The sequence below is a fragment of the Arachis hypogaea genome, chromosome 10 (assembly GCF_003086295.3).
Source record: "Arachis hypogaea cultivar Tifrunner chromosome 10, arahy.Tifrunner.gnm2.J5K5, whole genome shotgun sequence".
Lineage (NCBI taxonomy): Eukaryota > Viridiplantae > Streptophyta > Magnoliopsida > Fabales > Fabaceae > Arachis > Arachis hypogaea.
In genome coordinates, this window is record NC_092045.1 from 111,184,745 (window position 1) to 111,208,711 (window position 23,967).

General features: G+C 31.6%; 1 protein-coding gene across 4 annotated transcripts; it reads right to left on the reverse strand.

Annotated features, from left to right (window-relative positions):
- Nucleotides 1-13,435: 13,435 nt before the first annotated feature.
- Nucleotides 13,436-17,333, reverse strand: LOC112716572 (uncharacterized). Of its 4 annotated transcripts, none has more exons than XM_025768504.3 (11): nt 17,118-17,333; nt 16,517-16,660; nt 16,286-16,410; nt 16,070-16,178; nt 15,953-15,992; nt 15,672-15,761; nt 15,463-15,562; nt 15,210-15,337; nt 14,833-14,935; nt 14,025-14,628; nt 13,436-13,937 (listed from the first exon to the last, which is right to left on the reverse strand). In XM_025768504.3, exons 2-10 carry the CDS (start codon nt 16,647-16,649, stop codon nt 14,050-14,052), a joined length of 1,407 nt encoding a protein of 468 aa, XP_025624289.1. In that variant the 5' UTR covers nt 16,650-16,660; nt 17,118-17,333; the 3' UTR covers nt 13,436-13,937; nt 14,025-14,049. The 4 variants fall into 4 exon arrangements, with proteins under 4 accessions (XP_025624289.1, XP_072061550.1, XP_072061551.1 ...); XM_072205449.1 differs by having other exon boundaries at nt 16,517-16,652; nt 17,118-17,295; XM_072205450.1 differs by having other exon boundaries at nt 13,436-13,929; nt 17,118-17,289.
- Between the last annotated feature and the right edge of the window lie 6,634 nt (nt 17,334-23,967).

Consider the following 23,967-nt stretch of genomic DNA (forward strand, 5'->3'; position numbering starts at 1 on the left):
TGATAGAATATATTGAATCAGACTCCTCAGCCAAAAACACTCGCGACTAGCTTCATGAATCGCCAGTATTTCAGCATGATTAGAGGAGGTTGCTGCTATCGTCTGTTTCGTGGACCTCCATGATATAGCTGTACCACCATATGTGAACAGGTATCCTGTTTGAGATCTTCCTTTATGTGGATCAGACAAATATCCGGCATCTGCATAGCCAACTAATTGTGACTTAGATCCATAGGGATAAAACAATCCTATATCAACCGTTCCATGAAGATATCGAAAGATTTGTTTGACTCCACTCCAATGTCTTCTGGTTGGAGAGGAACTATACCTTGCTAGTAAATTCACAGCAAATGATATATCAGGTCGTGTATTATTAGCAAGATACATTAGCGCTCCAATGGCACTAAGATATGGTACTTCAGGACCAAGGATATCTTCATTTTCTTCTTTAGGACGTAATTGATCCTTTTTCATATCCAAAGATCTTACGATCATTGGAGTACTTAATGGATGTGACTTCTCCATATAAAATCTCAATCTGCAGGCCGAGACAAAACTTAGTCTTTCCAATATCTTTCATCTCAAACTCTTCTTTTAGAGTGTTATAATTGTTGGAATCTCTTCAAGAGTCCCAATGATATTTAAATCATCAACGTACACAGCAATAATAATGAATCCAGATGCAGTTTTCTTTATGAAAACACAGGGGCAGATATCATCATTCTTGAATCTGTTTTTGGCCAGATACTCAGTAAGACGATTATACCACATTCGTCCAGATTGCTTTAGACCATATAAAGATCTTTGCAATTTGACTGAGTATAACCCTTGCAATGGTTTAGATATATTTAATCCTTCAGGGACTTTCATATAGATATCCTGATCTAATGAGCCGTATAAATAGGCTGTTACCACATCGATTAAATGCATATGCAGTTTATGATATGCAGATAAACTGACCAAATAACGCAAAGTTATCGCATCCACTACAAGGGAATACGTTTCTACATAATCTATACCGGGCCTTTGTGAAAAACCTTGTGCCACAAGTCGGGCTTTGTAGCGCATGACTTCATTTTTCTCATTTTGTTTTCTCACAAATACCCATTTGTATCCAACAGGTTTTACATCTGCAGGTGTACGGACTACAGGTCCAAAGACTTTACGTTTTGCAAGTGAGTCTAATTCTGCCTTCATGGCTGCTTCCCATTTTGGCCAATCATTTCTTTGTCGACATTCTTCAACTGATCTTGGCTCAAGATCCTTATTTTCATGCATGATATTCAATGCCACATTATATGCAAATATTTCATTGACAATTGTCTTATTTCGGTCTCATTTCTCTCCTGTAAAGACATAATTTATCGAGATCTCGTCATTTTCACAATTTTCAGGTACCTGAACGTCTTCTGGCGTTAATATTATATCAGAATTTTGGACAACTGCAGGTGTCTCTACTATGTCTTTTCAACAGGAATATTATTTACCTCTTTTCTCTTTCGAGGATTTTTTTCTTTGGAACCGACAGGCCTGCCACGCTTCTGGCGTGAATTTGCTTCAGTGACTACTTGTCCTACTGGGACATCAATTCGAATGGGGGCATTTTCCGCTGGTATATAAGATTTGGTAATCCTCTTTGTATTGGAAAATGCATCAGGCAATTCATTTGCTACTCTTTGCAAATGTATAATCTTTTGAACTTCCAGTTCACATTGCCCTGATCGAAGATCTAAATGCATCAACGATGATGCATTCCAGTTAAGTTCCTTTTCAGGAAGCTTATTCTCTCCCCCTAATGTTGGAAATTTTGATTCATCAAAATGACAATCTGAAAACCGGGCTTTAAATACATCTCCAGTTTGTATCTCAAGATACCTCACTATAGAGGGAGAATCATATCCAACATATATTCCCAATTTTCTTTGGGGTCCCATTTTGGTACGATTAGGTGGTGTAATGGGAAATATATCGCACACCCAAATATTCTTAAATGGGAAACATTTGGCTGCTGGCCAAAAGCTAATTGCATAGGAGAGAACTGATGATAACTCGTTGGCCTCAAACGAATAAGTGCTGCGGCATGTAAAATAGCATGCCCCCAAACCGAGGTTGGGAGATTTGTTCTCATAAGTAAGGGTCTAGCAATTAATTGGAGGCGTTTAATAAGTGATTCTGCTAACCCATTTTGTGTGTGAACATAAGCTATTGGATGTTCAACACTTATTCCATTAGCCATACAATAAGCATCAAAAGCTTGGGAAGTAAATTCACCAGCATTATCAAGACGAATTGCTTTAATTGAATTTTCTGGAAATTGTGCTTTTAATCGAATAATTTGAGCCAGTAATCTCGCAAACGCCAGGTTGCGAGAAGATAATAAGCACACATGTGACCATCTCGAAGATGCGTCTATCAGGACCATAAAATATCTAAAAGTTCCATATGGTGGATGAATAGGTCCACATATATCACCTTGAATCCTTTCTAGGAATTCATGGGACTCAAATCCAATCTTTACTGGTGATGGCTTTAAAATTAACTTTCCCTGAGAACATGCAGCACAACAAAATTCACTAGTTTTAAGAATCTTCTGGTTCTTTAGTGAATGTCCATGAGAGTTTTCAATAATTCTCCTCATCATGGTTGTTCCCGGATGACCCAGTCGGTCGTGCCAAGTTATGAATTCATTTGGGCTAGTAAACTTCTGGTTTACAGTGGCATGTGATTCAATTGCACTAATCTTGGTATAACACAACCCAGATGAAAGTGAGGGTAATTTTTCTAATATAACTTTTTTATTTGAATCATGAGTTGTGATACATAAATACTCATGATCTTCCTCATTCATTGTCTCAACATGATATCCATTTCGGCAAATATCTTTGAAACTCAACAAGTTCCTCAGAGACTTGGTAGATAATAGTGCATTATTTATTATAAATTTTGTTCCTCCAGGAAACAAAATTATAGCTCTTCCGGAGCCTTCAAACACATTGTCTAAGCCAATAATAGTATTAACATATTCCTCTTTTGGCACAAGATGGGTAAAATATATATCACTTTTGAGAATAGTGTGCGAACTTGCACTATCCGCAAGTCATACATCTTCATTACATATCCTTGCCATTTTCTTCAAAAACAAATAATAATAAAATGAGTAGTATGCTTAGTTAAATTGAATACTTGATCAGAATTATTTTTCTAAGAAACACTGTACATAAAATAATGTCATATACTAAAATTTTATTTTAAAACATAACACATTTAATGATTTCAAAATTCATAAACATTAATATTTCATTATTTATGTACATCACATTTGAAACTTAAATACATAGAAAATAAAACTTAACAATAAGTTCTTTATATTATTTATTTACATAGATACTTCACAATCTCAAACATTAAACTATTCCATTATTGATCAAATGACCAATATTTCCTTCAGGATCCTCAAAGAAATCAGATACATCATAATGAGTGGTGGAGTTCTCAGCATCATTTGAAACAAAATTTGTTTCCTTTCCTTTGTCGTTCTTTTTCAAAGATGCCTAGTAAAAATCGACTAGGTGCCTTGGGGTACGACAGGTACATGACCAATGGCCCTTTCCACCACAGCGGAAACACTTCTCCTCGGTTGATTTATTCTGCCCGATATTCCTTTCTTTATCCCACTTCTGGTGAGATCCTCTCTTTTGAACATAATTCTTTTTCCTTCCATAATTTTTCTTGTTATTAAAAGCTTGCCATTTACCTCTTCTGGGGTAATGATTTGCCGCATTTACTTCAGGAAATGGGGCGGCGCCAGCTGGGCGCGCTTCATGATTTTTCAATAACAACTCATTGTTGCGTTCGGCAACAAGAAGGCAAGAAATTAACTCAGAATGTTTTTTAAACCCTTTCTCTCGATACTGCTGCTGCAGGAGCACATTCGAGGCATGGAAGGTTGAGAAAGTTTTCTCCAACATATCATGATCAGTTATTTTTTCCCCACACAATTTCATTCGTGAGGTGATTCGAAACATTGCAGAATTATATTCATTTATAGATTTAAAATCTTGTAAACGCAAATGCGTCCATTCATATCGGGTCTGAGGAAGTATCACCGTTTTCTGATGATTATACCTTTCTTCAAGGTCTTTCCAAAGATCTGCAGGATCTTTTAATGTAAGATATTCATTTTTCAATCCTTCGTCAAGATGACGACGAAGAAAAATCATGGCTTTAGCTTTATCCTTCTCGGATGCATTATTTTCAGCCTTAATGGTATCTCCATGATCTATTGAATCAAGATGGATTTCAGCATCTAATATCCATGATAAATAATTGTTTCCAGATATATCAAGAGCATTGAATTCAAGATGAGAGAGCTTCGACATAATGAAAATATTACCTGAGTCTCGTGCTAATAACGTGTTGTAAAATAAATAAAAGATATGTAAAATAAAGATATATAAATAGAAGACTCTAGTATTAAAATAATTAGCTCAATAATAATTTATATATATATATATATATATAATAATATTATATGTTGTATTGTATATATATATACAAAGATAGAAAGAAATATTAAAAATAAAGAGAGAGAGAATTGCATTTATTTATTGTTACTATCTCAATATAATAAAGATGATTAATATTGCTATTAATATTATATGTAAAGAGTAATAGAAAATAGAATTTAAAATACTTATAAAATAAAAGAAGAGAAAGAATTGTAGTAGAAATATAAGGAGAAGAGTATTTGATTGTAACATAAAGAGAGAATAGATTTTTTATTACTTGCTTTTCACTGTAAAGAGAGAGAGAGAGAAATAGAAAAAGACTTTATAATAATATATGAAAGAAAAGAAAAATAGGAATATTTATTATTACTCTATGTAAAAGCATACGAGGATGCTTGCTATTTATACATGAAAAATGATACAACTTTTAACTTTCATTTATTTCCATTTGTCTTGTAAATAGATTCATTTAGTCTTAAAAATGAAATCCACCTAAGTTTTGCGTGATTATCCATGGTCATCCACTTTTATCACAACACTAAGTTCTTTTATTTATGTTTAAATGTGCAACATTTAATTAAGCAGAGTTTTTTGGCAGGGAATTAGGGATTGGGTTCTTGCACCATCGAATATTACTGTCTCCCAAACATTTGGATTGGATGCATCCAAATGTATTTTAAATATAAATTAGTGTATGAACCCACAAAAAAATTTATAAAAATAAAAAAGTTTTTATATGTTTAAATATTTTAAGAAAAATTATACAAAATAATTATTATCAAAATCAAAATTTAATATAAAAACAGTGAGTAATTATTATTTTACATTTTTTAAAGTAAAATAATTATACATTAAGTTTAATACAGAATTTAAAATAAAATTAAAATATTTACATTAGAATTCTATTTTTTTAAATACTTCTCTATAAACAACATTGATGGTTGAATTTGCAATATTCTTACGTGATTTATAAGCAAAATTTTTAAACCTCTCTTACTCTTAACTCTTGAAAGTGCGCATATAATTGGCCATGTGTAAATCCAATATGAGATAAAGTTTGTCCCTGAAACTTATTAATTGTCATGACAAACAATACTATTATAGAAAACTGTCTTTGTTAAAATCTAACTAGGATGGTTTTATTTGTTGGTACCATATTCATTCTTGGAATCAAAACAATATGACCAACATTGTTACCCATTAAGACTTCACATTCTATGACATGATTTTCAAGTTTTCTAACTTGTAGTCTTGTACCATTATAAAGATCACTGGATTGGTTAATATTCCTTAGTAACATCTCAGAAACACCAACCTTAAGTATTAATTTATGTGGAGGCAAATCAGAGTAATTTATACTATTTAGTAATTTAGGACCATAGAGATCTAATTGACTTTCCATATTCCCTTCATCCATATAAATTGAATTCAAACTAAAATATAATCTTTTTCCTCCAAGAATGATAGTCATCAGATGGTTGTTGACCTCTTCAGCGGTGTCCAGCGTGAGAGCCAATATAATTCTTACTTTGAAAAAATCCTTTAAAGACATATTTGTCGAATATTTAGATAAGAAAAATGAACCAATTCATCAAATGCCTGGTCCAAAGAAGAAATAACAATATCTTCTGGAAGACATATCTCAGATTCACCATCTATATCACTTATTAGACCATCACCAACTTTCAATAACCACTTACTAAATTGCTCTGTCTCATCTTGATCTGAAGAAGTTGTCCCTATAGAGAGTCATATATTTTTTGTTAGTTTGAGCACCTGATAAAAATGAATTCACAGTTGAATGAACCATATCTTGTCTTGATCCTCATGGAATGATAGGAAAGATTTGTCTAAAGTCTCTACCTAGTACAACCACGTTTCCTCTAGAGAAAAATTTATGATATCACGCAAGCATTTATCAAGCGCTTCATAGTAATACCTACTAACCATTGGAGCCTCATCCCAAATTATAAATTTGTCTTTCAATAGCAAAATTGCTTGAGGAGAACCAGGTTTAATGTTACATATAGAATCCTCAATTATATTCAGCAGTATTTTGAACCTTGAGTGTGCCGTTCTTCCATTGGAAAGAAGTAAAGAAGCAATACCACCTGAAGCAACGTTTAACACAATATCATCCCTTTGAGTGAATCTCAGCGGACGTAAAGTTCTAAAGAAATATTTTTCTAGTACCCCCATGACCATACACAAAGAAAAACCCCCTTCATCATAATACACAGCTATAACAATGTTATCGAATACATGTTTCTACTCAGGTATTGCGATGGTTAACATATCTGAGACATTTTTCTTGAACTCATCCCTGTTAAAGTTTATCTCTTCCCTGATAACCCTTTCGGTTAACAAAGAACTATCAACTTCAATTGCTAAAGGCATAGGAGGATAGTCTTTCAAGGTTTTACCATAGAAATGTAAGATCTTGTCTATATCCATCAAGCACAACTGCTTAATCTCGTCATCTGACATGGTTAACTCTGCATATTATACGATGCTGTAAAAATTCAATCAAAGTAAAAATGATCAATAATGAAAGACTTTTATAATTGCAATTAATAAAAACTCACCTTTATGTTCATCACGGTTCTTTGTCGATACAAAAATATCATCTGAGAGTTCATGCCAATATCTATCTTAGACATGTTTTTGTCTTGAGATATTTTTGGATGTTAATAGAATGACAAACAACCTCCTGACATATGATCATAAGGCCCACAAGCTTGCTTCCTTAATTGCATCCATGAATTCTCTATCATCTTGCAAGAGTCCAAGAGCGAAGCATGCATCTCTATAAGTAGCATGAATTGTTCCTCCTACTGTTCTTATATCTCAAAAATTCATACATCCTCTTTGAGTATTCAAGAGAAGTCATTGGTAATATTCTTGGATATTTGATGCAAAAAATTTTGTTAAAATTCCACTTCTAATTTGCTAAATGAATTAGACTACACAATTTCAATTATTATGTAGCTACACATACGTATAAAATTATATTTTCTAAAAAAAAAGAGAACAATGCTAAAATTGTATAATCTATAGAGCATTAGATTATAACTGTTAAAAGTTATTTGAACATTTATTTTCTAGTGTAGATAAATCGAATAAAATGGACGTGAGGTACATGCTATTAAGATTTTAAATTTAAATCATCAAATAAATAAGATCAAAATTGAATATAAACTCGTCATTACCTGCAGGTACATGAGTCAACCTTCTAGTTGCAAAGCCTTGCTTTTGAGGAAACCACCTTGAAGCATCGTCCTTCCAAATAAACTTGGTTGAAAATTCAACATAGGTCACACTTCGAGCATAGGGATATGACATGTTCGCCGCCATCCATCCCAGAAACATGGACTTATGAAATACTGCTCTTTCAACGATATCATTTACATTAGAAGTTTCACTATAAACCACAAGTTGCTCATCCTCCAAATGGAATGAAAGTCTAATCACAAATGGTTCTTTCCCTTAGATTTCGTATCGAAATAAACGACAGACTACCTCACATGTCGAAGTGTACCTACAATAGTAGTAATTTCTAATTTCGTCAACAACTTGTGTGCCTTCTGACGAATCACCAGCGTTGTATAGGGTAGCTGTTATGCAATCATTACCCTTGTGTACATACTTAAGATACTTAATAGAAATTGTTTGGCATGTGTATCCCACATTTATGTGGCACCAGAACTTGAGCAAAAGTTCTGGATTATATGGAACAATAAACTTATTGTCTAGTACACATTCTCTTTTCTTTAATGTTCAACCATTATCAGTACACCTATATTTGAAAAACCCGACTTCATCAATGAGTGTTCACTACTAAACTCTTTGGGATAAAATTTTGAACCGGATCCATTCTTCATGCAAGTTGAATTCTTGTTGTACAGACCACATGGACCATGTACTATATAATTTTGAAAAGCTCCATGTAGATTTGGCTTTTTATTTTCATCAGGAATCTCAGTCGTTATATGTTTATCTATGTTATTTGGTATTTGTGGCTTGAACTCGTTATTCATGAATAAAATGATATGTGCATGCGGAAGTCCTCTCTTTTAAAACTCTATAGTGTAAACATCTGAAAATTGAAAAAGATAAATGAGTAAAACATTACAACATAAGATTTTAATAATGTGTTGCATAAACACAAACTTACATCCCAAAATTTTTCCTTCATTTAGATCATCAATCAAACCATCAAGCTTGATTTTGAAAACTCGACACAATATATCAGGGCAGTCTTCTGCCTTCAATCCAATGGGAGTCACTTCTCTATTTATCTCATCCCATTCAGGGTTACAGGTTATAGTGATAAAATAGATAGGATATCCTAGAAGTGTTCATGGATCAGATCTGATCCGCATATCCGCGGTATTTATCCGAATTCGATTCAAAAATTACATATATGGATCCGATCTACACACTTATAGGATCGGATTGCAGATTTTATGTAGGTATCCGCATATCTGAGGATCCATAAAAATAAATAAATAAGTAAATATTCTTTTTATATTTTATTTTAACTAATAATTATCATATATGTTGTATTATTTTAATATTATTATTTGAGAAAAGTATGTTTAATATTACTTTAAGAGTAAATATATTTAAAAAATATATATAAAAAGAATTTTATTAATATTTTTTAATAAAAATAAGTTTTTACAAATATTTTTGTATTTTGCGGATATATCTGATATCCAATTTGATCCAATCCACAAATATCCGGATCGGATCGGATCCAAGCTTAAAAATTGCAGATATTGGATCCGATCCGATCCGATGATTTTAGTGCAGATCAGATTGAAATTTCGGTCATATCTGATCCGATCTGATCTGCATTCACCCCTAGGATATCCTGCATATATGCAAATTGCAAATGCATCTTTGCAATTATTCATCATGTACCTAAGTCCATCGGTAAAAATATTGGGAAGAATGATTCTTTTGCCAAGCCTTGCAGCTTTGCATCCCTGTTTATAAGACTTTTATGCAGACATTTGTATTTATCAACCCTCAACTGTCATTGTTTACACTTAAAGAATTTTAACCTCTTTGATTTCACCATTGTGTATGCATCCATAAAAAACTATTGGAATTCATCCGTCCTTTTCTATAAGCGAAACAAAGAATTGTCACAAAGTGATTGTTTTGTTTTTCTTTGTAGGCTTAGCAGAGATAGAATCTGATATTGCAATACCCAACCGAAACCTATCCTCCCCATACAGAAACAATAATGAATATTGTAAGGCTAAATAAGATGGGTGAAAAGCATCAATCCGTTGGAGCTTTCTAGTTTGACCCTCTATAATAATATCTCTATCTTTACTTAGTTGTTTGACATCGCCAACAATCAATGCAGCCACTTCAGATGCAGATGGCAAATTGTATGTGTTGTCATCTGTAGTCTTTTTAATAATCAACTTAAGTTTTATGTTTGTGCAATTTTTCTGTTAGTACTTATCTCTTGCGTAGCAAAAACTCTTTGCCAAACTGTTATATTTGTCTAGCATATTTTTTAATATTGTCATAATTTTTCTCTCTCGCTCATTTATAGCTTCATTGGAACTGCAAAGAAAAAAACACAATAAAATATATGTTATTCTCTCTCATAGATAAAAAATAACTAAAATGTTTGACTGGTTGCATACAAATTACTGAAGTGTGCCTATCCGATTATTAATCTCATTTTCTGTGTTATAGATATATAGCTGGACAAATGTTGGTCGTAGAATATCCGGAGGAAGTAGACTACCAATGCTATGGTATTTTTGACACCTAAGCTTAAAAATTGGAGGAGCAATCCCATTGTTCACCCTACGATCAATTTTTTTGGCCATTAATGTAAAACAAAACATTGAATTAAATGCCTTTATCTTTTTTCAGAAAATTAATACTTCTTTGATCTCCTTCAGTATGAAGTTGAATGTGCTCATCAGGAGACACAGAAATTAGAGAAAGTTCAATCTTTTCTTCCATACAACATAATGAAAACTTTGGTTACAATGACTGTTTGGATTTAGTAAGCCTTTCATCAGACCACATTCATATTTTACAGTGTTGACATTGATAAATAGGATCTCCTATATCCTACACGCCTACTGAATGAACTCTCTTTAGATACTCAGTTGTCATACCGACGCAATTTAGTCTATGATGTACATAAAGATGCAAATAAACATAAAGATAAAATTTGTACATAACGTCTAAAGTTTCTGAAGATGGTATAAAATAATATTTTAAACCCACATTCAACATTGAATTATCATAAGCATTAACAACTACAATCAATAGAAATTATAAAAAGTGAAAACATATATGTTGATGTATTACTAATAATTCATATCTCTTGCAAGCTACCAACTTAAAATCTTGATATAATGAAAAATTACCTTCATAATCAACAAAAGGATCAATATTTTGGCCACTTTGTGTGTCATCGCTTGGTGGGTGCACCTTAACAGTCGATAAATGTATATCTTCATAAAGTTGTGCTAAATTAATAGCCACCGAAATAACATTAAAGGAAGATTATCTTTTTTGCTTCCCATTTATAGTATAATTTCTTGACAAAAAGTTCAATTTTATTTAATTAAACATTAAACACTATAGAAAAAAAAGAATATAATAACAATTACCATCTTTTTTAAATTACATTCCTGTTAGGCACGATCTTTAAGAACCGCAGTGTGACGGAAGCTGATTTTGCAGAACAACTTGCGTTAGATTATTGGTAGGTCCTTGTACATTGGAATATGCTAGAATTGTAATAAATCTATGTTATATAAATGATTCCCGATGAAGCATATTTTTTTAAATATTGGTGCATAAATCATTTGGTAATCATTAATTATACGTACTATTTGTTAAGACGGACAATGGAGTTCTTGTCAATGAGGGACCTGTTGGTAGAGTTAAGAATTATTTAGATCTTATCTTTGAAGGAGAAGGTCTTATATAAGTAGGAGTAATATTTTCATGTTCAATTCCATGCGACGTATAGTGTACACCATATATAGAGAGTTGCTTCCCTATGAATGAGTAATGAGAAATATATAAAACTTTTTCGTCGTTAAACTGATATTTCAAATATTAGATAAATATGAGTCAATTACAATGAGAAAAATGTCACTTTTATCTCCACTTGATTGTAAATTGAGAATATTAAATGAGGTATCAGTTTTTTGACACATTATTCTTTAACTTGCAGCAATATGTTACACATTTTCATGTAAATCGAAATTTGTATTATTATTGTTCTTTTACACTGTTAAGTCAAAAAAAAGAAATAGAACACAATTAATTATTCAATTAACTAATCTCATATTTGGTTTTATATAATTTTAGTAGTATAATTTTATAGTTAAAAAAATGTATTGATTTAATTTAATTTAATTATTTTTAAAATTAATAAACTAAATCAATGATTATCTATATCATATTATTTAAAAAATATACGTCATAACTTAAAAATGTATATAATTCAATTTAAATAATAACTAAAATTCTAAATTTAAATATAATTTTAAAATTATAATATTTAAATCCAGTTAAATAAATCTAAATCAAGGCATAAAATTTTATATTTCTCCCGTTAGTATAGAATTTTATGTATTAATTTAGATTAAATAGTGTATAATTTTAAATTATAATATATTGAGTATATCTTAAATAATATTAAATAATTAATTAACTTAAATAACATCTAAAGATTTGAAGATTGCATAGTTTTAACGTAATTCATAGTTTATTAAATATAAATTTGAAAGAAAGACTTTTATAAAGATGAATAGTTATTTAATCACTAAATTGAAATTAAAATTAAAAATGATGTATAGTACAAACTACCTCACTAATATTTTCAGCAATGATAATAGCTTAAATTGTATTTTTAATAAAAAAATAAAAATAAAAAATCTCACAAAAAATACTTACCAAAAGTACAAAAAAAGAGCAAATTTATTATCATCAAATCTTTTTTATTTTTTTGTCAAAATTATCCTTCGTCTTAACCTTGCAATCTTCAATTATGTGAGTGAAGTGAAATACATTATCATTGTTAATTCACTTATCCACAATGTACGACAATATCAGTGAAAGTCTCCTCTTTTCGATCTGCTATTTATCTCCTTTAGTCACATTAACATCTCCGATCGTACTCGATCTCCTCGCCGGCACAACTCCGTCGTCATCCCATCGCCGTAGGAGCAACCAGTCTTCTCATCTTCAAAGCTCTTATGTCACCGTTCTGAAGTTGCCAGTCCAAAAAATACCGTTCTCCATCGCCAGCATCTCTACTTACTGGAAGATAAGTTTAAAAAGGGGCCTTTGGATCGGCGGGTTGGAATGGGAATATGAGATACATGTAGGTTTAATTTGGATTAGCATATTATCAATATTATATAATACCAAAATAAAAAAATACATCGTGCATATATAATATTATCAATACTATATAAATCACTTTTGCATTTATTTTTTCGTGCGTATATAATATTTAATTAACACATTAACACATATATAATATTTCGTTAATACATATATAATATCAAGTGATTTACAAATTATTGAATATTATAATATAAAGTGATTTATAAATTATTGTTAATTCATATATAATATATAATTAAATTTAATGAATTCAATTAGAATAAGTAATAAATTATTTATTTTATTTTAAATTTTATAAATAAATAAATCAATTAACTAATATAACGAATTACAATTAATTTAATATAATTATAATAAATTACATTGATATTTAAATATCTAATTGAATCAATTAATTGATATAATTAAGTCATTGTAATAAATTGTATTCAATGGATTAAAATAATTAAATCGAAAAACACTTTTCGAAACATGCCATGTCAGCGTGCAAAAATCTGATTTTTATATAATAGAATAGATTAAGCAACATAAAAACAACAATTTAATATTACTTATCACATATATGACAGACAATACAAGTCCTAGTAATCTTTTGTCTCGAGCGGAATTCACACACTACCTTATGATGATGAATACACACAGCAAGTAAAAGAAAATAAAGTAATTTCCTAAGCTGAACGAAGTTGATAGTGAAAAATCATTAGATAAAAATTTAGTCCGAAGAGAAATGCATCTGAATTCTCAGCCATTCCCTAATGCAAGAAACAACAATATCGATGTTTTTTCTTCCTGCTTGGCTTTTTTGTATCATCTGAAGCCAACAAATCTTGGAATGTAGCTGTGTTTAATTGCTTGTTATCAAGTGTTGTATGGTTCAGCATTTCCCTGTCTTTCAAAGAATACCAATCAACGTGGCTTTCTTCAATTACTGATCTTGAAAGATTCTGCTCCGGTGAAGGTGAAGCTGGAACTACTTTATTATAGTTTACTTCTTTTAAGATAGCATTTGCTCCTGTGTGCCTTAAGCATCAAAAGAAACTAAAGCCATCAGTTATAATTATACATATAATCCATGATTAACAACTTGGCTTATACACACAAAATCACCTTGAGTTTGGGATTTCAGAGTTATTCACAGGTTCTTCTTGTGAAGTTTCCCCCTGGATGTTGCTGTTTGGTACTTGGATAGCCTCGGTTTCTGGATTTTGTTTGCAGAATTTGAATCAACTGTGCCTCCTTTTTCAATAGCAAAGGTAGCAGAGGGCAAGAGGGAATGAAATTGAAAACCATGTTCTCTAACCACAGAAATAGCCTTCTCTAATGTTTCTAGAGCCTGTCTTACTTCTGAACTGATATATACATTCCTCTTGCCATGATCTTTCTTGTTATCCTCCTCCTCCTCCTCAATTTGTACTATCTCTTTATTATCTGCTTCTACAATCTCTTTGCTATCTACCTCTACAATCTCATCGGAATTGAAATTATTTCTATGTTGATCAGCTCTATCCGGACAGCGTATATCTTCTCCGCCGTTGTGCTTACTTTGTATAAGATCATCAGCAGAATGAAAGCTTGTAACTTGGGTAAGATCCTCCCCTTCCATAGTATTTGGTCCACCATTGCTGCTATAAAGAGCTTGATGAACTCTGACATACAATGGTTCCTCCAAGACCTTGCTAAGTTCATCATTTTTCATCATTGAAGCCACAGCCTATAACAATATTACAAGTTAACAGTGCTATGCATAAAGATTAAATCAGCTGAATCCAGTCTTCTAACTAAAGAACTTAAAATATGATTGTATGATGAGTTGATGTCATTCTTAGTTAGATGCCTCAAAATCAAAAGTGATGGAATGCCTAAGAAAGAAAAAAGTATATATAAGGAGAAAAAAGAGGGAAAAAAAATCCACAACCTTTTGATAAAGTCTGAAACCACTGCCGACGAGCTGCCTCGAAATGAAGTTTATGAGGGAAGGAGGTACAAAATCCAGCTTTATATCCAGGTTTGCTATTGTCCTAACAAAATTTAGAAAGAACAAAACATATCTGATCACATAAACAACAACCAAAATGCAAAACCAAGGATTGAACACTCATGAGAACCAATGAAAATGCATTTGTGCAGTTTAGCAAAGTTCTTTACTAAAATTTATGAACACAATTACCTGCTTCACAATGCTTCATAGAGAAAGAAACCTTAAGCATATGGAATGCAGGCACAAAGAAAAAAGTTCCAAGTTTTTTGCTTCCTCCATTGGAGTAACTTCTTAAGTACTGACTAAAAACTCACCGAAAGTAACTTCTTTCTGGTGTCACCTTCTGCAAAGCAAAGCCTCCAACTACATCAATTCTCACAGCATCTTTGGCATCAGGAATTACATCACTGTTGAAGCCAGTGATGCTTTTTGAGTCAGAAACCTGAAAGCAAATTAAGCAATAAGCATTAAGCATAAATTTCTTGAAACTTGGATCTACATTGGAAATAACTTCCTTAAATAAAAGACAAGAAGAAGAAACAAAGAAATAAGGGTCTAGGCGCATACCGAATTCAAAAGAACAACTACTAAGTCATCTTGATAGTACTCAAACAGATAATAGTGCACTATAGCCTCCCTTGTCGACAGCGGCCATGAAAGCTTCATCCTTTCTTCCAAAATTTAGAGCAATGTAAGAATGACATAAAGCATTTTCTTTTGTCTTCTTTTCTCTATTTTAGGAAAATCAAAAGAAATTTATTGCTGCAAGGACAAACCTGACTAGTGATATTTGTTCCCCAATCTGGATCTTCTGCAAACATTCGGCCGCAGTAATTTTAAAGGTTGGAACAATAATATGAGGCCACCTGAGAAATAGAAATTGTGAATAGGATATCAGCTAAAAAGTATGACTCAGATTTTCATAGTGATACATTACTTAGAATCAAAATAATTTCTGTGGTGTACAGAAACATCCAAGGGCCATTTTTCTGAAAAATAGTGATACCTTATACAGAAATTCATGATTCTAAAGCACATATTGTACCATGATTCTTACCATTTGTTGTAAAGAGGTGTCTCCCATGAAAGGCATAAACCTGTAACAAAGAAAAGAATTCATCAATGTTGAAAAAATCACAATGCTAAGAACTTTGGTTGTTCTTATGGAACTCACAAACATCAACAGGCCCATCTACATAGCCTTCAGCTAGCAATGAATGAAACGGAGTTCCCTCCGGCCCTTCGCGATACATAACACGGAACTCTTCATTATCCTGTTTTATCTGTTTCAAGAAGTAAAATTACAACAATGCAAATTACTGATTTCAAGTTCTAGATCTAAAAGAATGGACAATAAAAGTATAGCATAGTTGTAGTGTAGATAGCATACTTTCCAATCAGTGCGTGATGGTGTACTTGTACTAGACCCTTCACTATATTCAGAAACACTCCTCAACATATCAAGAAAGTTAGATACCTCTGCTGTCTTGGTCTCTACTAAATTATCTCTATCTCCTGCAACAACCAAATATAGGAATAAATCATAATTAGAAAAACAAAATAATACTAATAAACATTCAATCATTACAAAGCAAATAGGGCTAGGGAATGCTCTTAGTACCTTGTTGTTTTGAAGAATGCAAGAGTTGAGTCTGAACAAGGTTTTTGAGCATGTGATAATTTGTCAGATGAGGTGAGGCAAGAGTGTTGTCCAGCCTCTCCCTATACTCCACAATCTCTCTTTTCTTCTCCATCTTCTTTGCATCTCCAAAGGGGAAAAAAAAACACAACAAAGTCCTTTTTACTCAAAAAGCCATTTGATAACAACCGCCACAACTTTTCAATTTTGTTACTGTGGTTTCTGAATATTCTCCAACATCACAGGAATCACTGTCGGTAACATATCAACCAACACATATAAAAATAGCATTTGTTGCACAAAATGGGTGGGTGCAAAAAGGTTTCTTTCACCCCATTATCATAAACGGAGTTATTAGTACTCCAAAGTAACAATTGAAACTCTGGAACTAGACCTGCATAATAAATGAAACTGGCCAACACACCTACTCACCCATGAAATACAGCTAGCAGAATTTAATGAAACCACCACGTGAGTAAAACCAATCTCACATAATTTTCATGATAAGCTCAATTCACATAGTCAAGTACTAATAATAGTATCCAGGTAGTAAATTTTGATCAAAATTTAATATTGCACCTACATGAAACTTTGCTCAGTTTGGCTTTGAATGACAGAAAAAGAACTGGAATTTGCAGAAGCTGAATCAATGAAAGAATTAATGATTTGGTGATATGATAATTAGAAGAATATATAGAGGATATTTTCTTTATACTGGAGGGCAACAAGCTAACAAGAACTGCACGGAATAGTAGAATCCCGTAACTCCCAACCAACTCTAATTATTATGCAGACTGCTAAGCATTAGCTCCTTAATTACCCACTTTTAAGGCTTTAACTAAAGATGTATATTTACATGAGTTTGATTTTGAAAGTAAACAATCAACCTGTCTTCGTTCATTTTCACAAAAGTCAAAGCTATTTTTATTAAAAAAAATATATATTTTTTGGCCTTCAAATTTTTTATTTTGAGACAATATGATTAAAAAATCTGTTAAATAGTAATAGAAATTAGTTTGGTGAAATTTTATTTGTATGTTGTAGAAATTTTAAATTCTTATAAATTATTAATAAATTTATTTTTGAACATTTCTTTATTTGTGGTAATTAAGTGGAGAAAGACCATTGTTAAAAATGATATCATAAAAAAAATAATTGTAATACGAAAAATTTAAAAAAAAAATAGCATCGAATAAGAAATAAAAGAAAAAACATTAATATTAATAAACGACATAACGATAATGATAAAGTATAGTTGCATAATAAAAATAGTAAAGGTAGAAGTGATAAGGATAAAAATGAAGAAGGTGGTGGTAACAGTCATCATAGTTGATCATATTGTTGAAAAGAACATTGTATAAATTTAAACCCCTCTCCCTCAAAATACAAATAAAACCCCAGAGATGAATTATATTGTTCCAAAATAAAAAAGTTGAGTCAAAGTGTCTATTTTTTTCGGACAGAAATTATCTTGTCTTTCATAAAAACAGACCGAAATCAAATTGAGTCTTTACTCTAATTTTGATGTACTTATAGAGTTTATATAAATCATATCTTTTTTTTAAATGACTATTTATACAATTAATATAAAATATAGTTATTTTTGTTAATATGACAATGAGCTTGTTTGGGTGAACATCTAAAAAAAGATTTATTTTTGAGTTTTTTTTAAAGATCTTATAAAAAATAAAAAAATTTTATGTTTGATTATTTTATACAAAAATATCTTTTTATCTATCAATTATGTTTGGGTATAATAATATAAAAATATTTTTTTGTTTATTATGCAAAAAAATTTCTTTTTTTAAGAAAAAAATCTTTTAAAAAATATAAATTGTAGCTTCTAAAAAAAGATATTTTTATTTTTTTAATATTTTTATTTTTATTACTAAAAATTTATCAAACACGCTAAAAATAAAAAATATTTTTTAATAAAAAAAATCTTTTTTATCAATTTAATGACACCCAAACAAGTAAAATATGTAATTAGATTTACGTATAAAACTATTTTATATTAAAAATATATTTTTAAAAAATTTAAATCTTTTTATTAATAATAATTATAGCATATACTTTTTAAGATACAAAATGAAATTCTAATTTTAATGTTATCTTATATTATGTGAAGATAAGACAAGGTGTCGTTTTTTATATTAATATATTTCCCAGGATTTGTTAACTTCAATTAGTTGGTGAAAACAAAATTTGGATTTATATTGTATAATTTATAAACTTAGTCAAGCTTCTCCGCTGCTAGTTGCTACCATAATATCAGGATTGGGATAAAAATAAAAGAGAAAAGAAATGTTACTAGTTTTTTAGAGAAACAAAAAAAAAACAAAATAAAAATGTTTTTTTGAATAAAAATATAGAAATTTCGTACAAATAAAAGAACAAAAAAATGAGTTGATAAGAAAAAAGAAAAATAAAAATAAAAAAGAAAGAAGAAAAAAAAAGAAAAAGTAGCACTAAAGAGGATAAAGATGGAAAACGTTTATTTTTTTAATCTTATTTTTTAGATTTATTTTAGATACTTAGTTGAAAATTTTGTTGAACAATAATTTGTTTATCTAGTATTATTTCATATATATTGATATACATACTTTTTAATTAGATTTAATTTATATCATTTTCTTTATTAGAGAGTAAATTATCTCATTATGTTTCTCATGATAAGTCTATTATGTATATTTTTAATAATATAATTTATTATTATTAAAGTTCATACAATAATAAGATTTTGAAACATACATTAAATACAATTTTAAGATTATGCAAATAATTTTTAAATTTGTTTATACTTCCATAAGAATAGGGATCAAACGCTCTTAAAATAAAAAATTAATAAAATAAAAAAATAAAAATTTAATCACTTTTAAATTAAAATAATAAAATATACACATGATATAAAGTATAAATTAATAATAATTATACTCTTATTTTACATTTTATAATTCTTCCCACTTTTTGAAGATTTTTTCCTGCAAGAATTTATTTCAAGTGTTAAGTATTTGTATAATTACATCTATCAACAATACTATATTACAGAAAATAATTTACTTTTCAATTTACAGAATAAACTGGAGTTTTTATATATATCTATACGGACACCGACTCTGATGCAAAAGAGAATAAAGGACCAGGTTTTGTTAGGTTAGGTTTGGCTGTTACAGTTTTAGACTTTTAGTTACTACTTGCTAGTTGCTACTATCTTGTTTGTAATTTCACTAATTTGAGTGGACTCGGTCACTGATATTCTAATCATAGGATGTGTTTATGGAAAGTCTATGAAAAAATACTCATAAAATACGGATATTTTGTTAAGTTATTGTGTCTTTATATTAAATACATTTTAGATATAATATTTATTTATAGTTTTATACTTGTTAGATGTGTGTATCTGTTTTATTTAATTGTCTTACTAAGTAACAAAATTATGAAGGAATAGAAAAGGCAAAAAAAAATTTTTATTGATTGTTGACTGATTGAATTGAAAATTATGAAGGTAAAACTAAATATATATAGTGCATTGCCTATGAAAGTAAAAGTAAAGATAAGATAAAAAAATAACATAAAGATAAAATAAGATAAGATAATAATGACTAAAATTAGAACTAAATTTATGTATCCTATTGGGCTGAATTTGTGGGACACGAGACTTCTTTATTGTTGTCATGGGCTAAGGTAGAAGAGTAGTTTAATATGCCCCCGCAAGCTGGAGGATGAAAGATATCGAGAACTCCAAGCTTATTGAGATTAAGATGGAAGGGTTGAGGAGACAAATGCTTTGTGAAGATGTCAGCTAATTGCCCAGAAGAAGGTATGGGGAGAAGTTTCATCACTCCAGCTTGAGCTTTTTGTCGAACCAAGTGACAATCGACCTCTAAATGTTTGGTCCGTTCATGAAAAACTGGATTAGCAGCAATATGAAGAGCACTTTGATTATCACAATATAAAACTGGTGGGCGGATAGGAGAGATGCATAAAAATTGTAACAGATTTAGTAACCATTGAAGTTCACAAGTTGTGTTGGCAAGTGCACGATATTCTGCTTCAGTGGATGAGCGGGCAACGGTGGTTTGTTTCTTGGTCTTCCAAGATACTAAAGAGTTGCCTAAGAAGAAACAATAGCCTGTTAAGGATCGCCGAGTGTCAGGACATCCGGCCCAATCAGAGTCACTGAAGCCGAGAAGCTGAATTTCTGATTCTCTTGGAAAAAAAATTCCTTTGCTGGGGCTAGTTTTCAGATATCGTAACACATGCTTGGCGGCTTGAAGATGAGATTCAGTAGGAGTTGCCATAAATTGACTTAATTGTTGAGTGGCATACATGATGTCTGGTCGAGTAGTGGTAAGGTAGAGAAGACGTCCAACCAAACGGCGATACACAGAAGGGTCAGATAGCAAGGGACTTTTGTCTTGATATAATCTTGTAGAACTATCCATTGGAACAGAGGCAGGTTTAGCACCTAATAAACCAGAATCCTCCAACAGATCAAGACAATATTTTCTCTGAGATAAGCAAATTCCCTTTGCTGATTGAGCTACTTCAATACCCAAAAAATATTTTAAAGGGCCCAAATCTTTAATTCGGAAGTGTTGGTGCAAAATAGACTTAATGGAAGCAAGTTCAGAAATAGAATTTCCGGTGAGAACGATGTCATCAACATAGACGAGAAGTATAGAAATTTGAGCACCAATAAATTTAACAAATAAACTATAATCAGATAAAGTCTGCTGATATCCATGGGATAGCAAAAGATGAGAAAGTTTGTCATACCACATACGACTAGATTGTCGTAGACCATATAATGACTTTAGTAACTTGCAGCATTGATTTGGGCGAGGAGATGTGAACCCAGGTGGTAAAGTCATGTAAACATCTTCAGAAAGATCCCCATGTAAGAAAGCATTATTGACATCTAACTGATGTATGGGCCAGTGCTTCATAGAGGCCAATGCCAAAACTAATCTGATGGTGGCAGGCTTGACAACAGGAGAGAAGGTTTCCAAAAAATCAACACCTTTCAGTCTGGGTGAATCCTTTAGCCACAAGGCGAGCCTTATATCGATCAACTGAACCATCAGGCTTGCGTTTGATGCGATAGACCCATTTACAGCCAACTGGCTTAACATCTGCAGGACAATCAACAAGACGCCAAGTTTTGTTCAACTCAAGAGCATCCAGCTCATCTTTCATAGCACTACGCCAATTGAGATGTTGATTGGCATCTTTAAAGAACTTTGGCTCAACGTCAGAATGTAGAGATAATAAAAACCTTTTATGTGAAGATGAAAGGGAAGAAAAAGACATGACTGAAGATAAAGGATACCTGCACTTTGAGGGAGATTGATTAGTAGAGGTGAGAGACGAATTGCACAAGTAATCAGAGAGATATGCTGGAGGTCGGTGAGGTCGATCAGAATGACGAGGATGGGGTTGCTCAGGTGGTGAGGAAGGTGACGGGGAATGAGGAGGTGATGGTGGACTAGTGTCTAGTGTAGAAGAAGAGGAGTGTGTGGGCCTCAAAAGAGATTCGGTTGTCATGGATTCAAGTTGGTTAGGACATGATAGTGAGGAAGAAAGAGAGGTTGTTGGAGAGAATAAAGAATTAGATGGAGTTGGGTCAATGGGTATGGGTGAAGGTTCAACTGGAAGAGTTGGTATTTTTGGTTTATGTGGGTTGATAGAAAAATTATTTGGGTCAAAATTTGTTGTTGGGTTGGAGGGAGAGATTGGGTCATTTGTGTGGACCAAAGGAAAGACTAATTCATCAAATACAACATTTCGAGAAATTTCAATCCTTTTGTCATCCAAAAGATAAATGATATATCCTTTAAAACCATTTTGAAAACCAATGAAAACACCCCTTTTGGCTCTTGGATCAAATTTTGATCTATTTGTCATTAGGGTAGACACAAAACATAAACAACCAAAAACTTTAAGGTCATGATAATTTGGTGGATGATTAAATAGAATCTCAAATGGTGTTTGAAAATTAATTGCAGAGGATGGAACTCTATTAAGAAAATAAACAGCATGTTTAACAGCATAAGACCAAAAAGATAATGGTAAATTAGATTGAAACATAAGAGCACGAGCTATATTTAAAATATGTTGATGCTTGCGTTCTACCCGTCCATTTTGTTGAGGGGTTTCAACACAACTACGTTGATGAATAATGCCCTTGGAAGCATAAAAATCATGTAAAAGAAATTCTGGTCCATTATCTGAACGGATAGTTTTGACTTTAGAGTTGAATTGTGTTTCAACTAAAGTAATAAAATTCTTTACATGATTTTGCACTTCTCCTTTTGATTTTAACAAAATAGCCCATGTAAAGCGACTAAAATCATCAACGACAGTTAAGAAATATTTATGATTATGAATAGAATTTGGTCGAAACGGACCCCAAATGTCAAAATGTAATAAATCAAAAATTGCATTAGCTTTATTAAAACTTTGAGAAAATGAAAGTTTCTTCTGTTTAGAAAAATGACAAATATCACAAGTTTTATCATAATGCATAGAAATAAAAGGAAATTGCTTATGTAAATAATTAAGTCGTTGTTCAGAAGGATGACCCAAACGAAAATGCCATAGCTCGGATGGTGTAATGGTTGATTTTGTTTTGATAGTATGAATGGAATGTGAAGTTGATGGAGTGTGAGGGGGAGTATTTTCAACAACATACAAGCCTTCTCTCATTCTACCAAAGCCAATCGTCCTCAAAGTGTTGGTCTGTAAAGTGCAAGAAGAAGATGAAAAAGTGAGTTGACATTGAAGATTGGGAGTAATTTTGGATATAGAAATAATGTTAAAATTAAAGTGAGGCAGATAAAGAACATCATGAAGGATTAAGGATGAAGAAAATTGCACAACACCCTTATAGGAAGCAGTGACTTTAGTGTTATTTGGTAAGTGAATGATAATGGGAGAGACTTTATAATATGAAATAAACCAAGATAAGTTTGATGCAATATGGTCTATGGCACCAGAGTCAATAATCCAAGAATTTAAAAAGGTAATTTTGTTGGAAAAATGATTTAAAACAGAAAATGTGTTTGAAGAACAAAGATAATGAGTACTCGAATTAGGCAAAAACCCATTTTGATTTGATGAACCATTATCTCTATATTCTGAAGAGGGAGACTCGGTCCTTTTGAGAAGTGCTATGAGAGCTTGTTGTTGGGCTAGTGAGAGGTCCAAAATTGGATTTGGATTCGGCTGATGGGTCTGCCCTTCAACATGACCTAGGGCTGCCCTCTCATCATAAACTGGAGGGGCGATTGAAGGAGGAGTGGCGACGGCGACAACAGCGGAGTGATGTGGACTACCAGAGTGACGTGGATGCCCTGGTGGGAACCCGTGTTTCGAATAACAGACTTCAATCGTGTGGCCACTACGACCGCAATGCATACAGAACTTAGAGG

What these genes read in the sequence shown, in the direction of transcription:
- LOC112716572 (XM_025768504.3), bottom strand. Translation starts at nt 16,649, where the DNA reads ATGGAGAAGAAAAGAGAGATTGTGGAGTATAGGGAGAGGCTGGACAAC. An exon ending in AGATGGGCCTGTTGATGTTT is followed by an intron (nt 15,993 to 16,069) that starts GTGAGTTCCATA and finishes TCTTTGTTACAG; the next exon opens with GTTTATGCCTTTCATGGGAG. An exon ending in ACACCTCTTTACAACAAATG is followed by an intron (nt 15,762 to 15,952) that starts GTAAGAATCATG and finishes TCTATTTCTCAG; the next exon opens with GTGGCCTCATATTATTGTTC.